The sequence below is a fragment of the Caretta caretta genome, chromosome 8, assembly GCF_965140235.1.
Source record: "Caretta caretta isolate rCarCar2 chromosome 8, rCarCar1.hap1, whole genome shotgun sequence".
In the NCBI taxonomy this organism is placed as follows: domain Eukaryota; kingdom Metazoa; phylum Chordata; order Testudines; family Cheloniidae; genus Caretta; species Caretta caretta.
This window is the reverse complement of record NC_134213.1, coordinates 47405580-47430322: the sequence shown is the minus strand read 5'-3', so window position 1 is coordinate 47430322 and position 24743 is coordinate 47405580. Positions and strand designations below refer to the sequence as shown.

Here is a 24743-nt window from a genome sequence, read left to right as displayed (position 1 = left end):
TGGCTCTAGTATGTGCCAGGGTGGCTAAAAATCAATGATTTAAAAAAAAATGGATTTTTTTATTTAAATCAGATTTTTTTGATAAAATGCTTTTTGAGGAAAAAACCTACCTAAAGATGGTTTTAATTAAGATACATTATAGCTCAAATATATCTCATCATGGAATAGGGATTATAAATTCTAATTCTATAGTATGAGACAATATATTCATGTAATCTTTAAGAAAAGTTTTGTAAATGAGTCCCAATAGTTCATGGATTAGGGACCCAACCTTCTGGGGTTCCAGGGGCTTCTGTATAGATTATTTAGGTTAATCTTTCTATCTACCCAATGGGACTCAGTGCTCAGTCTAGAAGATACCATCAGAGATGCTTAGTTTTGCAGTTCTCAAACTGTGGATTTGTGTCTCCAGAGGTAACAGCAAAAATGTTTTTAAATAAATACATTATATAGAGAGGTGAGAAATAACAGACCTCAACCCTATTCTCCCTTTGCAAATGTGTGTACACAGAGTCAATCCCTTACCTCTCTCTAAAAGTGCAAAATTTCAAAAAGTTCAATGAATAGAAGATTGTTTGGCGTGCAGTAGATCTGGACAAGGAGAAGAAGTCTGGAGATAAATGTGAGAAGGGAGGGACAGGCAGTAGAAACAAAAGTAAAACTGTTTGAGTAGCATATTCCAGAAGTCTTGAGGTCTTTCTGAGTGTAGCCTTCATTGATTTGAGATCTACCATACCATTCTCTCACTAGAAGGGAAAACCTATAATGGTAGCAGGCTGTAAAAGAGACCCAGTTTGGGAATATTTTAATGAAGTTCCCCTACTTGTGGGTAAGACAGGCATGCGTGCAAAATGCAAACAGTGCAACGAAGAAATGCAAGGCCTGGTTGCCCGAATGAAACAACATCCTGAGAAGTGTTCCTTCTCAGGAAGAAGCTGCGTTAAAGACGATGAAAGGAACATGTCTGAACATGCAGGATCTTCAGGTTGGTAAACTTTTTTATTTCATACTTTTCTTAAGGACTGCCTGTCTTCCTTCTGGACTATTCTTGAATTCTCATGTTTGAGCAAAAAATATAGTTGCTACTCTATGGTACTATCATTTTAGATGCAGTTGTGATAAAAAATGAATAGCTGAAATAGGCAGATCTTCATTTTACAATTTCACCTTTAAAGTAGTACTGAGTGTCAGTCAATGCAATGAGTAATACTAAATGAACAGTATGGTAATAATACTGAAATAACTGCACTGACTTATTTTGTTTAGGACAATCCATCCTCAACATACAGAATTCTGAAGACATTCCACTTTCAAGATCACCATCATTTTCTATAGTTTCAGAGTTATCTGCAAATGATAGTGTTTCAGTCACATCATGTATGTCACATAGCCACAGTATATCACCTGTAGTGAAAAGAAAAAAAATCTCCACCATCCAGAAACAACCATAGATAAATTTGTGATAAGAACCAGCAGATTACAAAAAGAGGTAATTGATGAAAAAATTGCCCAGTTTGTTTATGCAACAAACTCTCCTTTCTGTATGATTGAGAACGCACACTTCATTAACATTGTTCAGTCATTAAAACCAGGATACAGTCCACCCAACAGAGCAGATGTCACAGGCAAATTGCTGGATAAAGTGTATGAAAGAGAAATTGAGCAGTGTGCAAAAGGTCTAGAGGGTAAAATTGTTAACCTGAGTCTTGACGGGTGGAGCAATGTCCACAATGATCCTGTTGTACGTGCTTGTGTGACAACAGAAGGGAATGTCTTCCTTACAGAAACAACTGATACATCAGGAAATGCACACACAGCAGAATACTTACAAGAAGTAGCAGTAAAAGCTATAACAAACTGAAAAAAAATTCAAATGTCTGGTATGCAGCTTGGTCACAGACAATGCTGCGAATATATCCAAGGTGAGAAGAAATTATTTAGGAGTCCCAAGCTAACAACATACAGTTGCAGTGCACATTTGATGCACCTCCTAGCCAAAGACTTCAATGTTCCAGAAATAAAGGCTAATGTTGTTGAAATTGCAAAACACTTCGGTAACAACCACTTTACAGCAGCTGCTCTGAAAAAAGTGGGAGGAACCAAGCTAACTCTCCCACAAGACGTGCGATAGAACTCAGTACTGGACTGTTTTGAGCACTATATCAAGAACTGGCCTAACCTGATGACAGTTTGTGAACAAAATCGTGAACAAATAGATGACACTGTCACAGCCAAAGTTCTCAACATTGGGCTTAAGAGAAATGTTGAACACATGCCGAGTACCCTGAAGCCCATTTCTGTAGCCTTGAATAAAATGCAGGGAAATAGCTGTTTTATTGCTGACGCTGTTGAAATTTGGAATGAACTGAATGAGATCTTAAAAAGAGAAATATGCAATGACAGAGTTAAATTACAGGCATTAAAAAAAAAGAATGGGACAAGCACTCTCTCCATCTCATTTTCTTGCAAATATTCTCAATACTCGGTACTAGGGTCAAACCTGAACTGCTGAAGAGGAGGAGTTGGCTAGGACGTGGACATCCAGCAATCTTCCCTCCATAATGCCAACTATAATAAACTTCAGAGCAAAGGGTGAACCATTCAAGAAATATATGTTTGCTGATGATGTTTTAAAGAAAGTCACACCAGTGAACTGATGGAAGTCACTTAAACACTTGGATTCAGAGACGATTGAAGTGATAATCTCACTTGTAACAGCAGTAGCTTCTTCTGCCAGTGTAAAAAGAATATTTTCTTCCTTTGGACTAATTCATTCCAAATTGAGAAATCGTTTGGGACCTGAAAAAGCAGGTAAGCTTGTTTTTCTTTTCCAGATTATGAACAAACAGGAAAATGAAGGTGAAGATGACTGAGTCAGCTGCAGAAGCCAATATTTTAAGTTTCTCATGTTGACCTGGCTGACATTAAATCGATTTAATTTTTGTTTTTTTAATTTCATTTAACTATTTTAGTTAAAAACAATTTTAACAAAAACAAACCTGACTTTAAAAAACTTGAATGTTTAACTAACTTCAAAAATTCATATGCTTGTTTTCTTAAAATATTATAAGTTTGCTGTTGAAGAAAAAAATCCAGAATACATAATGTTGTTGGTTTAGTTAAATAAAACAATTTAAATGTCTGTCTGGTGATGTTCTCCTCCTAATACAGCATGGCAAGAAAATCCTCCTAATATTAATGATTAACCTGTTGAATTGGACATAGTTTATCTCCCAATGACTTCACAAATATCTGCTTCAATTACCTTTGGTAAATGAGATAACCAAACAGTCATTCATTTTCTGATATAACTGTAAAAGTAATCTGAAAAGTTTTCAAAAGAAATCACTTAAAAAATATACAGTGTGTACCTTCTAAAAATGAAACCTACATCTATCTCGGAGTTGTGAAGAATATGTATTGAGGTATAACATTGAATATGTATTGAGGTTATAACAACCAACAAGAATACACTTTTATGTAGAAATCCATTATTAAATCACGTCTTCCTGACTAGTGATTTAAATCATAATTTAAATGAAATCTACCTTGGTATGTCCAAAAATACCAAGAACGGTATCTCAGTTACAAGAGAAATTAAGTAATTAAGGAGAATGACTTTCAAAGCTCCTGCCTGCCTAGATAAAGCCTATACCAGGCGTCGGCAACCTATGGCACCTGAACCCAGGCTGGCTGCGGGCTGAGATAGGCCGGCGGCCGGGACCCTGGCAGGCAGCAGCATGCCATTAAAAATCTTGTCCACCCCAGCCTGCTCTTCTCCACCCCCCACGGGGGCAGGGTGAAGAAGCTGGGTCCTGCCGGCTGCTGCTGCAGCGCAAGCAAGGTCCCCTCTCCCCCGCCTTTTCTGCAGTCGTGCTGGGTTCCTGCCCCTCCTCCTCTTCCAACCGATCAGCTGATTGCCCTTGCAAGGGAGGGGGAGAAGCGGAGCCGGAGGGAGAGGAGGTGAAAAAGAGGTGGGGACGGGGCCTTGGGAAAGGGGGGATGGAATCAGGGCATATCCCCTCCAGCCCCCTGCCGTGAGCCGCTCTGGGCAGGGGGCTGGGAGCACCCCCAGGACCCTAGCCCACACCCCCAGCCCTCTGTCCTGACCCATGCACCCCCCACAAACACCCCAGCCCTCTGCCCTGACCCCTGCACCCTCCTCAAGCACCCCAGCCCCCTGCACCCCCCTCACACACACCCCCTCTGCCCTGACCCCTACACCCGCGCGCACACACACACACACACACACACACACCCAGCCCTCTTCCCTTACCCTTACACATCCCAGCCTCCTGCCCTGATCCCTACATGCCACCATGACCCCAGCCCTGATTCCAGCACCCCTCACACACTCAGCTCCCCCACAGCCCATGCCCTGACTCTTGCATCCCGCACATTCCCACCACCACCCTGAGCACCAAACGGGAGCTCCTGCACTCCCGCCTCCCCACCACACACCCACTCCCACCTGCACCAAATGGGAGCTGCCCTAGTGAGCACTTCACACCCAAATCTTCTGCCCCAACCCTGAGCACCCTCCTCATTCTAGCTCCTGGCCAGACCCTACACCCCAACCCCCAGCCTGATCCTTCACCCCCAGCTCTGTGCTCAGTGCACTCCCACCCTCAGCTCAGTGTAGAGAGAGAGGAAGAGAAGGGTCTAGAACCAGGGAGAAGGTAGATACCCACTCTATGCGGGCAGGGCCAGGATCCCAGACCAGCAGCGGGCTGAGCAGGGCTGGAAGCCGGGACCCTGGCTGGCAGGAGCCGGCGGACAGAACCCCAGACTGGCAGCAGGCTGAGTGGCAACGGGCTGAGCCGCTCAGCCCACTGCTGGTCTGGAGTCCCGGCCGTCAGCCCCGCTCAGCCCGCTGCTGGTCTGGGTTTCTGGCTGCCGGCCCCTTACCAGCTGGGGTCCCGGCCGCAGGCCCCACTCAGCCTGCTGCTGGCCTAGGTGAATGGAACACCAGGCTGGCAGCAGGCTGAGCAGTCTGGCGGCATAAGATCAGCATTTTAATTTAATTTTAAATGAAGCTTCTTAAACATTTTGAAAACCTTGTTTACTTTACATACAACAATAGTTTAGTTATATAATATATAGACTTATAGAGAGAGACCTTCTAAAAAACGTTAAAATCTATTACTGGCACGCAAAACCTTAAATTAAAGTGAATAAATGAAGACTCAGCACACCACTTCTCAAAGGTTGCCGACCCCTGGCCTATACTATCCAAAACTAAGAGGGATCAATCATTGAATCGGAAAGATAAGCCTCTTATGGAAGTCATAGGCTCAGAAAAGGGGTTTAATTGCCTAAATATGCTCATGTTTTGAAAGTCTGCATTCCTAATCCTCAGCTTCCCCAGAGACTGATGCCATTAGCAATTAGCAGTTACTCATCTCTCTCTAAAGGAATCTTTCCCACAGATTCTGGTGATAGGATAAGAGATGTCTTAGGCCTTGTCTACACTACAATGTTTTGTCGACAAAACAGTGAACTGAAGCACTACCCCCACCCCCCCAAAAAAAACGAAAAAAAGAATGAAGAACTCCAACCAAGTTGTTTCTACAAGAACTCACAAATCCCTTCTGCTGGAGCACAGGCCTCTACCGTACCTATTTTTCCAGAGCCTGAAACTTCAGTGTCTCAGGATGATTTTGATGGTTTGTTACTGGGCTTGGCTGATTTTTAAAATTCACCACCACCATGAGATATAAATCAAGCAAGTCCAAACCTGTTTCAGTATATCTACAGATTTTTGGTAAGAGGCTATTTCAGGAAAGCTCTGTGAGCTTGATCTTATGAGAGACTAAGCATCCTCAGCTCCTGTTATAATCAGTGGGAACTGAGGGTGCTCAACACCTTAAGGTATTAGGGCTTGAGTGAGGGAGTTTGGGAGAGGAATTGTAATTTGTGGGACTGCTTCACTCAAGGTCTACTTTTTGGAGGTTAGAAGTGTTGGGAACACTGGGGCATGGCCACTAGGTAACCCGAGGGGATGGAAGACCACGAGTGTCGATGAAGCCCCCTCGCACTAGGCCCCGGTGTCCTTGCCCCCCCCCCCCCCCCCTGCCTGGAGGCACTCACAGCAGCTCTGCGTGCTAGGCCCAAGTGTCCTTGGCCCCCCCGCCTGGAGGCACACACAGCAGTTATGCTGAGAATCTGCAACAGTATGTTGCAGAGTCAGACTGCCTGAAACTAAGCAAGGCCAAACAGGGGAGATATGGAAGAACAATGCTGAATAAAGCAGCTTTATGTATAGTTTAACAAATGATACAGAGAATCAGGGAACTAGCTGGGAACTGGATTGGCTGGCTATATGGATACTTGGAGCAGCTTGCTATTGGATAAGTATGCTGGGAAAAAGGATGTATAAAAGCCTGTGTAACTTCCTGCTCTGTTGTACAGGATTTGAGATTCAAATCTCCCTGTACCTTTTTGAAGCTTCAAATAAACTTTTCTGCTTCTCCACCCCGTTGTGATTATTGGGTGTAGCACACCGGGTAACGAACCAACTCAAGCTGTTGTTCAGCCTCTCGGCACTGGGTGCCGGCAACAGAAGGAATTTGTAATAAGGCCTACCTAGTAGATTTGTTAAGGTTACTCAGGAAGCTTTAACTGTGTGTGTAACTAAAGATTGTATAGACATGCAATCTCACAAAATTTAAGGATAAAGGCCTTAGTAGTAGGATGACCGTCAAAGGAAGCCAGCTTTTTCATTTTCTTCCAAATCCATTTCCACCAGGCTTACATGCAGAGAAATTAATTAAATATTCTATGCAGAGTCAAAACTGTTTTAATTGTCAAACTTGGTAATATTTATGAATAGGTTGAAGAGCAAGCCTGCCCAAATTAGCTGAACCACAATGAGTTTTAGTACTGCCTTCAAGTTTTTTTCCTCATGGAACCTGCCTCTATGTAGGGTGGAATCATGGGTGAGCACAGGGCCTACTGTTGTGGAGATCCTCTGCTTTGCTTCCTTTGTGCCTTGGGAGGGGACCACATAATGGGTCACAGGCCATGATCTACTTATCAGGCTAGAGTAGCCTGTCTTCTGTGTCCTGGGGGCCATTTTCTTCCCCTTGCATGCAGACAGGCCCAATGTCCAACCAGCTACTCAGGCTCAACCACTGAGAGGGAAGTTGCTCTATCACCTGTACCTCAGTTTCCTCATCTCAAAGCCTAAACTTTGAGATATGCTTTGAGATTACAGCTGAAAAGCACTAAATAAGCTCTACACATTTCTTTGCATTTATCAACATTTACTATCCATGAGAACAAATGTAGTATATGGGTCTCCAGTGCCACAAAGGAAATGTTTTTGTTTTTTAAATAAATGAAACATTTCTAGTCTTATTAAGTTTTGCAACCATCCATCTACTTGAAAAAAAAATCTAAATGTTGGATGATTGTCAAGGCTTGAAGGACAGATTGTGCCAGGTTGCTGGTATGCAGCTATGCCATGCTGTCCCTTCACTTCGCTTGCCTGCTTGGTTCTTGAAATTGACAAGAATCTCTATGAAAGCTTAAAAGAGGAAAGTCCTGTCTACACACAAAACTTACACCGATTTAGCTCTAGTGTCAACTGAATTAAGAGCATCCACATTGGGGTTTACCCTAGTTTAAATCCATTTTTTAAAATCTAATTTTATTAAACTGGTGCAACTTTTGTGCATATGCAAGGCTACAAATTCTTGTGATCCACCTATACACTAACAACTTACAACAGTGAGCCAGACAGAATGTTGGGGTGGGAGTCTGCATGAAGAATGACAAGAGAAAAAGAAATCAGAGGAGAGCTATGCTTGCACATCTATCTGCCCAGAGCCATGACAAACAGGGCACTGGGTTTGTTTCAGCAGTTTCTCTAGAACACAAAAATTTAAAGTCTGCTGCTGAAAACACTGGAAAAAAAATTCCTCCAAGATCGCAAAAGTGGTCTGCATAGAATATACACATTAAGATAGATACTACTTTGAAGATGGCCATTGCAACTATAACACCAGATGACCACTCAGTTTTCAGCTATGATCATATCTTCAGAGCAGAATCAATGGCCATCAGAAATCATTGGTAGTTTTCAGTGCATTTTTAAAATCAAGGATCGTAATCATTTGACATATGCAAGTAAACAATCTAGGCAACGAGGGAGTGACAGAACTCTGCACATGACTGGGGTGTCCCAACATATCCAATCAAAACTCTGCAAAGGCTGCTGAACAGTGCAGAACACAAGCAGAAAGAGAGAGAGGGGGAGATCACCAGCAGCTCAGAAGGGTTCAAAAAAAAAAATGATGGCTAATGAGAAAATCCAGAGTTACATAGCTAGGAAAAAATAATAAGGGCTCATGCTTATTGGGTAAACCAGCCACTAACTGACAGAGGTTAAGAAGAAACTTTCCCATGGGCAGAATATTCTATAACTGTTCTTGGGGCTGCTTGCATTTTCCTCTGAAGCAGCTGGTAACAGACATCGCTGAAAGACAGGATACTGGACTAGATGGACCCTAATCTCTAACTGGGGCAGCTTCATCATTAAACAATGGTGTCAGCAGATAATCATCCACTCATCACTCCATCCCTCCCAAAAAGCCCATCCATCCAATCCCTCAGATCCACCCTTCCCCACCAGAGCCCTTTCCTTTACCTACCTTGCTACTCTGACATCCCACCTGCTCAGTGATCTCCAGCAATCCCTCTTTATCTACGCCTCACCCGTACAGTGCACACCCAGCTATACACTCCAAACACAACCGAACATCCCCCCACAACCCCAGCCATCCCTCCTATCCATCCCCACCCAACCCAACCTTGGCTCTTAACCCCAGCCATCCACCCCCCCACCCAACCTAACCTCCCCCCTTGACCCCACCCATCCAAACTGAACCTCCCCATAACCGCACCCATCCACCCCCACCCAACCCACCTCGACCCTTAACCCCAGCCATCCCTCCTATCCCCCGCCCCACCCAACCCGACCCCATCCCCCAAACCTCCTCCCCTAACCCCACCCATCTCCAAAATCCCACCCACCCCAAACCTCCTCCCCAACCCCACCCATCCCCCATCCAGACCCCATCCCCCCGAACCCCACCCGCCCCACTCGGGTGCTGCCCCGGCCTGCACAGCCCCCCGGCGCGGGGCGGGCGGTACCTCTTGAGGTATCTGGCGTCCTCCCCCTGCATAGTGCCGCGGGGGTGCCGGGCCGGGGGCGGCTCCGCAGCGGCCGCTGTTACCAGGGTGAGAGCAGCGCCAGCCCCGCCCGCACACAGTACCCAGCCCCTGCAGCTCTCCCTAGCGCGCAGGCGCAGCGAGACCACAGGCCGCGTCGTCGCTGTGGGACTGATTCCTCGCTACCTGTGCAGAACGAGATTGGAGGAGCGGGGCCTGCACATCTCCCCCTGGAGGCAGGGAGGAGACACTGATGGCCATCGCTGTCAAGGCCGGGCGAGCTCCCGAGCTGAGTCTGTGCAGCAGCTTCCCTGCCCCAGGGCCCCCCCAGGCTGCACCAGCCACAAGTTCCCCCTGTGGGTCAGGCAGGGGGCCAGCACATGACACAGCATCTGGGGGCAGAACTGGTGTGAACTGAAGACCAGTTCAGCTACCCTGGTTCTCGTCATAGGACTGACCTGGTGTGGAGGTAGGATGACCTGATGTCCCATTATTAGGGGCTTTGCCTTATATAGGCAACTAGACCCACCCCTGCCACCCAAAAAAGTGTCCCTGTTTTTCACACTCTATGTGGAGGCATCCTGACCTGTTTATACTGAACTGGTTTCAGTATAAACAGCCCAGGCCACCTTAAACTGCTTAGCACCAGACCCATGGCTGTGATCATGGCTGTGTAAGTTGCACCCGGTATGCCCAACCTCAAGCATCCAACAGTAATGAGTCAGGCACCAAAAAACTCATGATTGGCAAAAAAAATAATGAAAACAACAAGGAGTCCGGTGGCACCTTAAAGACTAACAGATTTATTTGGGCATAAACTTTCATGGGTAAAAAACCCACTTCTTCAGATGCATGGAAGAAGTGGGGTTTTTAACCCCAAAAGCTTATGCCCAAATAAATGTTAATCTTTAAGGTGCCACCAGCCTCATAGGAGAGTTGGCTGTATTTTAAAGAATCCTTATTGAGGTTACAGGGACAAACCATCCCGATGTGTAGAAAGAATAGTAAATATGGCAGGCGACCAGCTTGGCTTAACAGTGAAATCCTTGCTGATCTTAAATACAAAAAAGAAGCTTACAAGAAGTGGAAGATTGGACAAATGACCAGGGATGAGTATAAAAATATTGCTCGGGCATGCAGGAGTGAAATCAGGAAGGCCAAATCACACCTGGAGTTGCAGCTAGCAAGAGATGTTAAGAGTAACAAGAAGGGTTTCTTCAGGTATGTTAGCAACAAGAAGAAAGTCAAGGAAAGTGTGGGCCCCTTACTGAATGAGGGACGCAACCTAGTGAGAGAGGATGTGGAAAAAGCTAATGTACTTAATGCTTTTTTTGCCTCTGTCTTCATGAACAAGGTCAGCTCCCAGACTGCTGCACTGGGCAGCACAGCATGGGGAGGAGGTGACCAGCCCTCTGTGGAGAAAGAAGTGGTTCGGGACTATTTAGAAAAGCTGGACATGCACAAGTCCATGGGGCCGGATGCATTGCATCCGAGAGTGTTAAAGGAGTTGGCGGATGTGATTGCAGAGCCATTGGCCATTATCTTTGAAAACTCATGGCGATCGAGGGGAAGTCCCGGACAACTGGAAAAAGGCTAATGTAGTGCCCATCTTTAAAAAGGGGAAGAAGGAGGATCCTGGGAACTACAGGCCAGTCAGCCTCACCTCAGTCCCTGGAAAAATCATGGAGCAGGTCCTCAAGGAATCAATCCTGAAGCACTTAGAGGAGAGGAAAGTGATCAGGAACAGTCAGCATGGATTCACCAAGGGCAAGTCATGCCTGACTAATCTAATTGCCTTCTATGATGAAATAACTGGTTCTGTGGATGAAGGGAAAGCAGTGGACGTGTTGTTCCTTGACTTTAGCAAAGCTTTTGACACTGTCTCCCACAGTATTCTTGCCAGCAAGTTAAAGAAGTATGGGCTGGACGAATGGACTATAAGGTGGATAGAAAGCTGGCTAGATTGTCGGGCTCAACGGGTAGTGATCAATGGCTCCATGTCTAGTTGGCAGCCGGTATCAAGTGGAGTGCCCCAAGGGTCGGTCCTGGGGCCGGTTTTGTTCAATATCTTCATAAATGATCTGGAGGATGGTATGGATTGCATCCTCAGCAAGTTTGCAGATGACCCTAAACTGGGAGGAGAGGTAGATACGCTGGAGGGTAGGGATAGGATACAGAGGGATCTAGACAAATTGGAGGATTGGGCCAAAAGAAATCTGATGAGGTTCAACAAGGACAAGTGCAGAGTCCTGCACTTAGGACGGAAAAATCCAATGCACCGCTACAGACTAGGGACCGAATGGCTAAGCAGCAGTTCTGCAGAAAAGGACCTGGGGGTTACAGTGGACGAGAAGTTGGATATGAGTCAACAGTGTGCCCTTGTTGCCAAGAAGGCCAATAGCATTTTGGGATGTATAAGTAGGGGCATTGCCAGCAGATCGAGGGACGTGATCGTTCCCCTCTATTCGACACTGGTGAGGCCTCATCTGGAGTACTGTGTCCAGTTTTGGGCCCCACACTACAAGAAGGATGTGGAAAAATTGGAAAGAGTCCAGCGGAGGGCAACAAAAATGATTAGGGGACTGGAACACATGACTTATGAGGAGAGGCTGAGGGAACTGGGGATGTTTAGTCTTCAGAAGAGAAGAATGAGGGGGGATTTGATAGCTGCTTTCAATTACCTGAAAGGGGGTTCCAGAGAGGATGGCTCTAGACTGTTCTCAGTGGTAGCAGATAACAGAACAAGGAGTAATGGTCTCAAGTTGCAGTGGGGGAGATTTAGGTTGGATATTAGGAAAAACTTTTTCACTAGGAGGGTGGTGAAACACTGGAATGCGTTAGCTAGGAAGGTGGTGGAATCTCCTTCCTTAGAAGTTTTTAAGGTCAAGCTTGACAAAGCCCTGGCTGGGATGATTTAACTGGGGATCAGTCCTGCTTTGAGCAGGGGGTTGGACTAGATGACCTCCTGAGGTCCCTTCCAACCCTGATATTCTATGATTCTATGATTCTATAACTCCATGGATGCTCCAGGGCTGGAGCACCCAGGGGGAAAAATTAGTGGGTGCTCTGCACCCACCAGCGGCCAAGCTCCCCTCCCCACCCCCCCACCTCACCTCCTCCCCAGAGGACGCCGTGTCCCCGCTCCTCTGCCTACCTCCCAGCGCTTCCTGCCGCAAAACTGGTGTTTGACAGCATAACAAGCTCCAGGAGGGAGGGACGCGCAGCGGTAACGCGGTGTGCTCAGGGGAAGAGGCGGGGCCAGGGCAGGGATTTGGGGAAGGAGTTGGAATGGGGGCAGGGCAGGGGTGGAGTTGGGGCAGGGCTGGGGCAGAGGGGGTTCAAGTACCCACCGGTGCCAGCAGAAGTTGGCGCCTATGACCGGACTCCTTGTTGTTTTTGTGGATACAGACTAACACGGCCCATCCCTCTGATACTTGACACCATGCAAGAAAAAAATCATGAGACTTTTCATAAATAATAAAGTTGGGGCTCTTTTTCTTTGCCTTTTTGTTTTGAGACTCTAGGTTACACTTGGGTCACATTTTCCAGCTTTTCTCCACAACCATGAGGGCTAGGGAGCATCTTTAAATGAAAACCGAGAGATTCTCATGCAATCGCTTGTCTCCAGGAACTAAGGCTTGAGGGAAAACACCAAATATTACAAGACTTGTGATGAAATTGTGAGAGTCAGCAACGCTGGGAGCCATTTTAAAAACTGCTTAGAAAACATCCCCATTGCAGACAGACCGCAGGGGCAAAGATGCTCGGACAAACACCTACTCTTCCTTGAAACACTAGGGTGTCTGCCAGATCTGCACCTCTCCAGATCCAGGTCTCCTACCTGCAGAGTAAAGTGAAGGAACTCAATTTATCTGCCTTGGATGGATGAAGGGCTGAGAAGAAGTCCTGGGCATTTAACCTGGTGATTTCAGCGAATCATAAGTAAAAAACCTGATATATCAGCCACTAAGCTACCATCTCTGATCTGTGCAGGCCTTCTTTTAAAAAATGCTCAGGGTGTAAATAAAAAATAATCCCAAACAACAAACAAATCACATTTGGGCTGAAATTTCCCACATTTATGCACAGTAAGGAAGAGAGTTTTGTGTGTTGCAGCAGTTTGGTAAAGTTTCCTTTGGGGATTATTGAAAGCTGCGTAGTATATTTTGTTCATTTGCATTCGGATAACTAAACTCTTGCAATTTTATCAAAAGTCTCACAATAGCTGGTGTTTTTCTTAAAGCCCCAGTTCCTGGATACATGTAATTAGGTGAGACTTTCAGCTTTCACTTAAAAACAAAGTTTCTAGGTTGCAGAGAAAAGCTTGAAACTGTGATCTAAGGGCATCCTAAAGGCTCACAAACCTGTAGACAAAGAACTATATCTATCTATCTATATCACGATTTGTAAGCAAACTCAGGATTTTTGGGAGCCTGGTTCATGATCTTTGAACTGTTGTGATTGTAAGTACTGAAACAGGTTCATTTTAAAATCTCAGAAGCACAAATATATACATGTGCAAACATAGGCCTGATTTTGCAAAACCTATGCATGTGAGCAATTTTGATTTTTGGTAATTATGTACGTATCTCTCTTACAAATGGAAAACTGACATATAGTGAAGTGAGTTGCCAGTGGCCATCACATATGGTAAAACTTAGATTAGCACTCTGATATTGCTGGCTTCCAGCCCTATGCTCAGTCCACGAGGCCTTTCTGGCTCTCAATATAAAGAAATGCAACTGTTTTTAAATAGACAAAAAAATATGCACATTGCATGCACCATCTGCTTTCTCCTCCCTCACCCAGTGTTTATGATCTTCTTGTTTCTCAACCAGACTATTTTAAACAAGGCAATCCATACTATTTATATGCACTATTATTTGTTTTGTGGTAGCACCTAAGAGATCAGTCATAACCCAGGAACCCATTGTGCTAGGCACTGTATAAACACAGCACAGAAAGATGGGGACTGTAAACCCTAAAGAGCTTACAGTCTAAGAAAGCACCATATTCCAGTCTTAAATAAGAATGGCCAGACTGGGTCAGACCAATGGTCCATCTAGCCCAGTATCCTGTCTTTCGATAGTGGCCAATGCCAGGTGCTGCAGAGGGAATGAACAGAACAGGCAATTGAGTGATCCATTCCCCGTTATCCACTCCCAGCCTCTGGCGAACACCCAGAGCATGGTGTTGCAAAACATCTTGCAAAACATGTGGGCAACTTTACACAAACGAGGGCAGAATGTCGACAAATTTCCAAATGGGTAATTTGGCAAATACAATATTTTTGTTAATGTCAACCCTTTTAGATTCTGCTCTGGCTTTGCCCATAACACATGGGGAAAGGTGCCAATATTCATTTCACAGTGCTAATAATAGAAGATACATTTGTTTGGGAGGGGCCAATGTAACCCCAGAAACCCAGCTGCCTTTTCAGCAGCAATTTGTGGGTCAGCAGCTAGTATTAATTCACTTTCTTTTATCAAAAACTGCATTTGGACTATTGCTCCCAATTTTGCTTTTACGCTGACAGGACCACAATTGCTGCTGGAAGTGCAGCCTGGCAGTTTAAAGCTATAACTTGTTCCTCCTTCACTTTTCCCCTCAACTCCCTTCATGCCCACATTGTAACTTATCACAGTTTCTCACGTCACAATTTCACATCCTGGGTGAAAGTATTCTTGCTGCGGGAAATCAGTGATGAGTCCCAGCTGTACGTCTTTGAGAGTGGGTTCACAACTGTGGCATCATGAAAAAGACGCAGCAGATCAAACAGAATCCAACTTTGGATAATCAGTATCCCCAGCCAGACTCTAATAAAGCCTGGTAGATTGTTAGCTGCATAATTCTAGGTCAGTGTTTTTCCTTCCAACAAAGAAAAATTAACCCCTCATTTTGCTTTAAGTCCAGTGCAGACTTACCAAAATTCACTGAGGGTATGTCTACACTACGAAATTAGGTCGAATTTATAGAAGTCGTTTTTTTAGAAATCGTTTTTATATATTCGAGTGTGTGTGTCCCCACAGAAAATGCTCTAAGTGCATTAACTCGGCGGTTAATGTGGTTAATGTGCATTAAGTGCTTCCACAGTACCGAGGCAAGCGTCAACTTCCGGAGTGTTACACTGTGGGTAGCTATCCCACAGTTCCCGCAGTCTCCGCTGCCCATTGGAATTCTGAGTTGAGATCATAATGCCTGATGGGGCTAAAACATTGTCGCGGGTGGTTCTGGGTACATATCATCAGGCCCCCGTTCCCTCCCTCCCTCCGTGAAAGCAGGGGCAGACAATCGTTTTGTGCCTTTTTTCTTGAGTTACCTGTGCAGATGCCATACCACGGCAAGCATGGAGCCCGCTCAGCAAACCGTCACCGTAAGTCTCCTGGGTGCTGGCAGACATGGTACTGCATTGCTACACAGCAGCAGTTAATTGCCTTTTGGCAGCAGACAGTGCAGTATGACTGGTAGCCATCATCGACAAAGTCCTGGGTGCTCTTTTAATCGGGTGCCTGGGCAAACATGGGAGTGACTCAGTCAGGTCATTTCCCTTTTAAGTTTCGTCTCATGGCGATTCAGTCCTACCGGCAGTGCACTGTCTTTTAACCTCCAACCAGCAGAAGATGATGGCTAGTCGTCATACTGCACCGTCTTCTGCCGAGCACCCAGGAGATGATGACGGCTAGCGGTCATACTGCACAGTCTGCTGCCAGCAAGATGTATAAAGATAGATGAAGTGGCTCAAAACAAGAAATAGACCAGATTTGTTTTGTTTTCATTTTCTCCTCTTTCCCTCTGTGAAATCAACGGCCTTGAGGTTTTGAGTTCTATCCTTGAGGGGGCCATTCAGTTTCTCGCAAAGCCACCCCCTTTGTTGATTTTAATTCCCTGTAAGCCAACCCTGTAAGCCATGTCGTCAGTTGCCACTCCCTCCATCAGGGCAATGGCAGACAATCGTTCCGCACCTTTTTTCTGTGCAGATGCCATACCACGGCAAGCATGGAATCCGCTCAGATCACTTTGGCAATTAGGAGCACATTAAACACCACGCGCATTATCCAGCAGTATATGCAGCACCGGAACCTGGCAAAGCGATACGGGGCGAGTAGGCGACATCAGCGCAGTAACGTGAGTGATGAGGACATGGATACAGACTTCTCTCAAAGCACGGGCCCTGGCAATGCGGGCATCATGGTGCTAATGGGCCAGGTAAATGCGGTGGAACGCCGATTCTGGGCTCGGGAAACAAGCACAGACTGGTGGGACCACATAGTATTGCAGGTCTGGGATGATTCCCAGTGGTTGCGAAACTTTCGCATGCATAAGGGCACTTTTATGGAACTTTGTGACTTGCTTTCCCCTGCCCTGAGGCGCATGAATACCAAGATGAGAGCAGCCCTCACAGTTGAGAAGCAAGTGGCGATAGCCCTGTGGAAGCTTGCAACGCCAGACAGCTACTGGTCAGTCGGGAATCAATTTGGAGTGGGCAAATCTACTGTGGGGGCTGCTGTGATGCAAGTAGCCAACGCAATCAAAGATCTGCTGATATCAAGGGTAGTGACCCTGGGAAATGTGCAGGTCATAGTGGATGGCTTTGCTGCAATGGGATTCCCTAACTGCGGTGGGGCCATAGACGGAACCCATATCCCTATCTTGGCACCGGAGCACCAAGCCGGCGAGTACATAAACTGCAAGGGGTACTTTTCAATAGTGCTGCAAGGATTGGTGGATCACAAGGGACGTTTCACCAACATCAGCGTGGGATGGCCGGGAAAGGTACATGATGCTCGCATCTTCAGGAACTCTGGTCTGTTTCAAAAGCTGCAAGAAGCGACTTTATTCCCAGACCAGAAAATAACCGTTGGGGACGTTGAAATACCTATATGTATCCTTGGGGACCCAGCCTACCCCTTAATGCCATGGCTCAATGTCATAAATATAAAGGGAAGGGTAAACCCCTTTGAAATCCCTCCTGGCCAGGGGAAAGCTCCTCTCACCTGTAAAGGGTTAAGAAGCTAAAGGTAACCTCGCTGGCACCTGTCCAAAATGACCAATGAGGAGACAAGATACTTTCAAAAGCTGGGAGGAGGGAGAGAAACAGGGGGTCTCTGTCTGTCTATATGCTGTTTCTGCCGGGGATAGACCAGGAATGGAGTCTTAAAACTTTTAGTAAGTAATCTAGCTAGGTATGTGTTAGATTATGATTTCTTTAAATGGCTGAGAAAAGAATTGTGCTGAATAGAATAACTATTTCTGTCTGTGTACCTTTTTTCTAACTTAAGTTTTTGCCTAGAGGGATTCTCTGTGTTTTGAACCTAATTACCCTGTAAGGTATCTATCATCCTGATTTTACAGAGGTGATTTCTTTACTTCTATTTACTTCTATTTCTATTAAAAGTCTTCTTGTAAGAAAACTGAATGCTTTTTCATTGTTCTCAGATCCAAGGGTTTGGGTCTGTGGTCACCTATGCAAATTGGTGAGGCTTTTTATCCAACATTTCCCTGGAAAGGGGGGGTACAAGTGTTGGGAGGATTGTTCATTGTTCTTAAGATCCAAGGGTCTGGGTCTATAGTCACCTAGGCAAATTGGTGAGGCTTTTTACCAAACCTTGTCCAGAAAGTGGGCTGTAAGGTTTTGGGAAGTAATTTGGGGGGAAAGACGTGTCCAAACAGCTCTTCCCCAGTAACCAGTATTTGTTTGGTGGTGGTAGCGGCCAATCCAAGGACAAAGGGTGGAATATTTTGTACCTTGGGGAAGTTTTGACCTAAGCTGGTAAAGAAAAGCTTAGGAGGTTTTTCATGCAGGTCCCCACATCCGTACCCTAGTGTTCAGAGTGGGGAAGGAACCTTGACACTCATGAAGCAATACACAGGCAGTCTGGACAGTAGTTAGGAGCTGTTCAACTACAGGCTGAGCAAGTGCAGAATGGTGGTAGAATGTGCATTTGGACATTTAAAAGCGCGCTGGCGCAGTTTACTGACTCGCTTAGACCTCAGCGAAACCAATATTCCCACTGTTATTACTGCTTGCTGTGCGCTCCACAATATCTGTGAGAGTAAGGGGAAGACATTTATGGCGGGGTGGGAGGTTGAGGAAAATCGCCTGGCTGCTGGTTTCGCACAGCCAGACACTAGGATGGTTAGAAGAGCACAGGAGGGCGCGGTGCGCATCAGAGAAGCTTTGAAAACCAGTTTCATGACTGGCCAGGCTACGGTGTGAAAGTTCTGTTTGTTTCTCCATGATGAAACGCACCGCCCCTTGGTTCACTCTACTTCCCTGTAAGCTAACCACCCTCCCCTCCTCCCTTCGATCACCGCTGTCAGAGGCAATAAAGTCATTGTTGCTTCACATTCCTGCATTCTTTATTCATTCATCACACAAATAGGAGGATAACTACCAAGGTAGCCCGGGAGGGGTGGTGGAGGAGAGAAGCACCAGGAGAGGTGGTGGAGGAGGGAAGGACAAGGCCACACAGCACTTTAAAAGTTTAAAACTTTAAAACTTATTGAGTGCCAGCCTTCTGTTGCTTGCGCAATCCTCTGGGGTGGAGTGGCTGGGTGGCCAGAGGCCCCCCCACCGCGTTCTTGGGCGTCTGGGTGAGGAGGCTATGGAAGTTGGGGAGGAGGGCGATTGGTTACGCAGGGGCTGTAGCGGCGGTCTGTGCTCCTGCTGCCTTTCCTGCAGCTCAACCATACACTGGAGCATATTGGTTTGATCCTCCAGCAGCCTCAGCATTGAAGCCTGCCTCCTCTCATCACGCTGCCACCACATTTGAGCTTCAGCCCTCTCTTCAGCCTGCCACTTACTCTCTTCAGCCCGCCACCTCTCCTCCCAGTCATATTGTGCTTTCCTGCACTCTGACATTGTCTGCCTCCATGCAGTCGTCTGTGCTATGTCAGTGTGGGAGGACACCATGAGCTCAGAGAACATTTCATCACGAGTGCGTTTTTTTTGCCTTCTAATCTTCACTAGCCTCTGGGAAGGAGAAGATCCTGAGATCATTGAAACACATGCAGCTGGTGGAGAAAAAAAAAAGAGGCAGTGATATTTAAAAAGACACATTTTCTAGAACAATGGCTACACTCTTTCAGGGTAAACCTTGCTGTTAACATTACATACACAGCGCATGTGCTTTCGTTACAAGGTCGCATTTTGCCTCCCCCCACCACGTGGCTAGCCCCTCACCTCACCCCACCCTGTGGCCAACAGCGGGGAACATTTCTGTTCAGCCACAGGCAAACAGCCCAGCAGGAACGGGCACTTCTTCATGTCCCCTTAAGAAAAGCACCCTATTTCAACCAGGTGACCATGAATGATATCACTCTCCTGAGGATAACACAGAGAGATACAGAACGGATGTTGTTTGAATGCCAGCAAACATACACTGCAATGCTTTGTTGTACAATGATTCCCAAGTACGTGCTACTGGCCTGGTGTGGTAAAGTGTCCTACCATGGTGGACGGAATAAGGCTGCCCTCCCCAGAAATCTTTTGCAAAGGCTTTGGGAGTACATCCAGGAGAACCGCAAATGCCAGGGCAAATTAATCATTAAACATGCTTGTTTTTAAACCATGTATAGTATTTTAAAAGATACACTCACCAGAGGTCCCTTCTCTGCCTGTCAGGTCCGGGAGGCAGCCTTGGGTGGGTCTGGGGGGGACTGCCTCCAGGTCCAGGGTGAGAAACAGTTCCTGGCTGTCGGGAAAACCGGTTTCTCCACTTGCTTGCTGTGAGCTATCTTCCTCGTCCCCAAAACCTGCTTCTGTGTTGCCTCCATCTCCATTGAAGGAGTTAAACAACACGGCTGGGGTCGTGGTGGCTGAACCCCCTAAAATGGCATGCAGCTCATCATAGAAGCGGCATGTTTGGGGCTCTGACCCGCAGCGGCCGTTTGCCTCTCTGGTTTTCTGGTAGGCTTGCCTCAGCTCCTTAAGTTTCATGCGGCATTGCTTCGGGTCCCTGTTATGGACTCTGTCCTTCATGCCCTGGGAGATTTTGACAAATGTTTTGGCATTTCGAAAACTGGAACGGAGTTCTGATAGCACGGATTCCTCTCCCCATACAGCGATGAGATCCCATACCTCCCGTTCGGTCCATGCTGGAGCTCTTTTGTGATTCTGGGACTCCATCATGGTCACCTCTGCTGATGAGCTCTGCATGGTCACTTCTGCTGATGAGCTCTGGCCAGCGTGGCAAGCTGCAGGTTACCATGCAAACAGGAAATTGAAATTCAAAAGTTCACGGGCCTTTTCCTGTCTACCTGGCCAGTGCATCTAAGTTGAGAGTGCTGTCCAGAGCGGTCACAATAGAGCTCTCTGGGATAGCTCCCGGAGGCCAACACCGTCTAATTGCATCCACAGTACCCCAAAGTCGACCCGGCAAGGCCGATTTAAGCACTAATCCACTTGTCAGAGGTGAATTAAGGAAATCGATTTTAAGAGCCCTTTAAGTCGAAAAAAAGGGCTTCATCGTGTGGATGGGTGCAGGTTTACATCGATTTAACGCTGCTAAATTCGACCTAAACTCCTAGTGTAGACCAGGGCTGAGAAGGGTTAGGCTTTCAGTAATTATGACCCAACAAAACAGAAATGCCTCTTAAAAATAGCTATAAAATCAAGAGTTTCTGATTCAGTCTTCATCCCTTGCTACTGGCTGCAGCGTGTGGCTATGGTCTAGCAGCAATGCTATTGGACTATGGTGTGAGCTGTGTCCTAGTCCGAATTCCTTCCGAGCCTCTTCTCACCAATAGTCTTGCCACTGCCTCCTCTACCTGTCCTATTGCCAAATATCTTCTCCTATACATCTCGGATTGTAAAGCCTTGTAAAAGTTATTGTATCTGGTTGGTATCCCTTTATCTAGTTTGGGAGCCCAGTAATAGGCCTTCCTGTGTTTTATTGCAGAAGCAACCACAACCCAACAGAGAAGCAGGGTATGCAGGTAACTAGATTTTGTATGTGTGTATATATTTAGAAAACTATGACTATTTGAAACCCAACTGTGTCCCTATGATTTCCTTGTATTCTTAATGTTGTGTAGAAAAGCAAAGGGCGTGTCTTGGTCTGTGTTGGTAAAGCACTATGTAAATTTATGCTGCTATTCCCTGTGAAACCTTGTCTCAGGGACCAACCAGGTTCCTTAGCTGGGGCGGTCTTCTAATAAACGTGGAGAAGAATCATGTATAGTTGTGTATACTGTGAGGTGCTGTCCACAGGCAGGAGATTGCCTAATAAGTATGATCTCTTGTACAGGTTTAATTGCAAAATTGATTAAAAACATACATAAATATAATTAATAAGTAACCAAAAATCTGCATAATGTAGAGGGCTAAAGATGGGAAGTATGAGTTAAAGAAGAGAAATGACAGGCACCCTTGGAGCTCTGAGAGGCTAAAAGGAACTTTGCTGATGGGGGAGAAATCCCATAAAACCACAAAGACCATAGGATTGCCATGCAGGATCATATTATTGGTCCATCCAGTCTGGAATCCTGCCTTCAGAAATGTTCTCCCCCCCCTGATGCTTCAGCGTAGCAGGAGTGAGCCAGCTTTATATATGTTTCCACCATGGCCATCCATTTAGCATTTCCCATAGGATTGGCTAGTGTTACCTGGTTACAATATTTGGGAGAGGATCCCGGATCTCTTCCTGTCCTGGTATTGCCCCCATTATGGCCAGTTGTGCTGTCATCTTTCTACCGCACCTTTCTCTTTAGCTCTCATTGCTGATCCCAGCCCTAAGACAGCCCGAGTCAAAAAGGCATCTTAAAGCAAAATTCTCTTCCTTGGTTACCAGCACCACTGCTCATACCCAGCACACAACTGGCTGAACTGTGACATCACTATGACTCACAGCAGTGGCTGCAAATCTCAGAAGAGTAGTGGGTAGGATGGGGAAAGCGGCACTGTGGAAGCAGATTCTGAATTTTCCATTTTCTCTCTATACCTTCCTCTTCCCAGCCAATCTATAGAACATCCATGCGGCATCATTTTTGGAATACAAATTTGAGTTACGTTGTTCTGATATGTCAGGAGACATTTTTAATGAGGATATCCTCATGGAAACTGCCTTTAACTGAGCTTTGTTCCTATCAGAATTGTTTTCAATCCAGTTCTGGGGATCCCTTTGAGTTATTCCATCCTTGTCTTTCATCTCTGTTAGAGATGGGCGTGTACCAAAGCTGGAATCCAGATCTGAACTTCGCAGCTCAGGCCCGTGCTGTGAGTATTGAGAATGTGTTGGAATTGTAACTACAATTTTAAAAGCAAGGGGTTTGCTGGTCCTGCTTCCTGGCTAGTCCAGGGACTCCATAGGGAAGCATGTGATCAGAGTGAGTCCAAAAAGACTCAGTCTGAAGCAAGGTGGAGTGAATTGTACCTTACTGCTGTAGGGAGCAGCCTGTTTTCTCTCTCGTTGTTTTGTGTTATCATTCTGAATTTTAAAAAATGAAGTAGTGTTACGTTGCAACCCTCCAGCAAGAGCATTTGATATTTTTATCTAACTTCTCTGTGCATATTCTGCAAACATAGCACATCCGTCCATCTATGGATTTTGTATTGCTGCCTATCATCTTACTGTCTGAGCACTTTCCATGTAAAATCCATTGCAATAGCAAAGTGTCTAGTCAGGGGTGAAAGTAACTTAAAGGACTTACCAGTACGTCGGAGTCCTGAGTGGGGGCGTGGCCTGAACCAGAAGAGGCAGGGCCTTTAAATCCCCAGTGGCAGGTGCACCAGGCCCTTTAAATCCCCGCTGGAGCCCAGCTGCCATACAGGCTTTCTTTCACCTCTGTGTCTAGTGGACTGCATGGAGTCTCTAGCCTTTCTGCCTTTCCCAGGTAGAAACCCCATTCAGAGTAGGATTTTTATTTCAGATTGGTTCTTAAAAATGTTATTAATTTACTCTTATTGGGGATTTTTGGAGGCAATTCATGGCAGGGTTTGTTTGTTTTTTTTCAGTTGACTGGGGCTTGGTGGCAGAAGAGGGTGCCAGGCTGTGGTATCTATAAGAAAAGTAACAAATGTATAAAGTCCCAAACCTGCAAAACAAATTAAGTGGTGTCTGTGCAGTTCTTGTTGCAGTATCAGGGCCTCAACTGATAGACCTGGAACAAGCAAATAACTGGAAATAATATTCACACAGAGTCAAGTAGTTAATACAGAAATAGATAACAGGCATAGACATTTGATCTTTTAGTAGCAGGATATTAAGAATAAAAACAGAACATCTAACAATATCATAGAACATTACAGCTTTTTCACTTTTCATTATTTATTCCTTCAGATTTATAAAAATATCTATTAGCATCCATCCTCATTCCCTTCTCTTCTCTCACATGTCCCATTAATGAGAATGCACCATATGATATAAAGGACTATCTTTGAACACCCAGCTTATAAGCTTTGTCAGAACAAAATGTTGTTTTGTTATCGTCATTCTCTTTAGCACAGTAAAATTTTCAGTTATCTTCTATTGGGGGGCAAAGTAAATTGTGTGTGAATACATGTTCAAACCTAGGTTTGTTCAGTCGGTCTCAGTGATTGCAAACAAGGGCTAGGATTTTTCAAAAGCGGGAGCCTAACATTAGGCTCCTAGGCAGCTAAATAAGTCTTTAAATAAGCCTCTTTTTCCGAAGTGCTGAGCGCTCCAATTTCCCTCAATTTCAGTAGGAACTGTGGGACGTTCAGTGTTTTTGAAAAAAGGGCCATTTTTCCAGGTGCTTAAATATGGACACAGGAGGCTAATTTTAGGCACTCGTTTAAAAAAAACTGGCCAAAGATTTTAGGACTTGGAAGATGTAAAATGGTATGAAATGTGAGAAATGCAAGAGAAAGAAAATCCTAAAGGCGATCGGTAACAGCAGTATTGCAATGCAAGTACATCATCATGCAGGGGCTAAAGCACGATACTTGCCATCTTGTGTGACAGGGGCTGTAAGGGCAATGAGCCTCTCTCAGCCTGACAGAGTCGAGAATAAAATGACCTTAGCTTTGCCCTGTTTGTAGCATTTGAGCCACAAGTGGTGCTAGAAACAGATAATCCTCTCCCCGTGAATCAGATGATATTGGGTTTGGATGACCACACTGCGCAAACACCAGAAACCTTACCTTGTGTGGCGAGTTCTTTAACAATCACGCTGCCAGGCAACTGCTGCACCAGCGCTAGTTGCACAGGCATTCTCTTGATTATTCATGCTGCATTATATGGTCCTGGCTGCTCTGTTCGTTCTGGTGTGATTTCATTCAGTTCATGGTGTATATCAACGGCATACACAAGGACATATGAAGCTGGATGAGTGAAATCTAAGGCAGAGCTGGCTGCAAAGCAGAGATGCTGCATACCAGAGGTGTATCTCAATCAACATGCTCTTTGAAGGCCTGTGTTTTTTAAGATTTCAGGCCAGCTGGTTGTAAGTATACACTGTGTTTGAAGGCAGCTAAAAGAAAGGAGTTATGAATGGGAGAAAACAGAGCAGAGTGGGAAAGAGGGTGAGCATTATTGAAAGGAATAAGGCAGGAAAGGAGGGAGAGAATTTAAAGTGGAAGGAAATGTTATGAGGGATGTATGGAGATG

The 24743-nt window shown here is 45.6% G+C and overlaps 2 protein-coding genes and 1 long non-coding RNA gene across 8 annotated transcripts in view; 1 reads left to right on the top strand and 2 right to left on the bottom strand.

Moving 5' to 3' along the window:
- KIFAP3 (kinesin associated protein 3) overlaps nucleotides 1–9315 on the bottom strand; it is a 142255-nt gene extending 132940 nt beyond the window's left edge. For 3 of the 5 annotated variants that reach the window (XM_048860267.2, XM_048860268.2, XM_075131459.1), the window contains exon 1: nucleotides 9157–9315. In XM_048860267.2, the coding sequence (XP_048716224.1) occupies nucleotides 9157–9188 (32 nt within the window). In that variant the 5' untranslated portion in view covers nucleotides 9189–9315. Of the gene's footprint in view, nucleotides 1–8654; nucleotides 8674–9156 lie in introns of those variants that run through there. The other 2 variants (XM_048860265.2, XM_075131460.1) reach the window with 2 other exon arrangements.
- On the top strand, nucleotides 599–3142 carry LOC142073092 (uncharacterized). The gene is made up of 2 exons (XR_012669781.1): nucleotides 599–985; nucleotides 1267–3142. It is a non-coding gene; the product is annotated as an uncharacterized LOC142073092 (long non-coding RNA).
- Nucleotides 9316–18530: 9215 nt separating the features above from the next.
- On the bottom strand, nucleotides 18531–24611 carry LOC125640998 (uncharacterized). 2 transcript variants are annotated; one of them, XM_048860269.2, is made up of 4 exons: nucleotides 24278–24611; nucleotides 22825–23274; nucleotides 19774–20370; nucleotides 18531–19188 (listed from the first exon to the last, which is right to left on the bottom strand). In XM_048860269.2, the coding sequence occupies exons 3-4, from the start codon at nucleotides 20330–20332 to the stop codon at nucleotides 18668–18670; spliced, it is 1080 nt and encodes a 359-aa protein (XP_048716226.2). In that variant the 5' UTR covers nucleotides 20333–20370; nucleotides 22825–23274; nucleotides 24278–24611; the 3' UTR covers nucleotides 18531–18667. The 2 variants fall into 2 exon arrangements, with proteins under 2 accessions (XP_048716226.2, XP_074987564.1); XM_075131463.1 differs by having other exon boundaries at nucleotides 23209–23274.
- Between the last annotated feature and the right edge of the window lie 132 nt (nucleotides 24612–24743).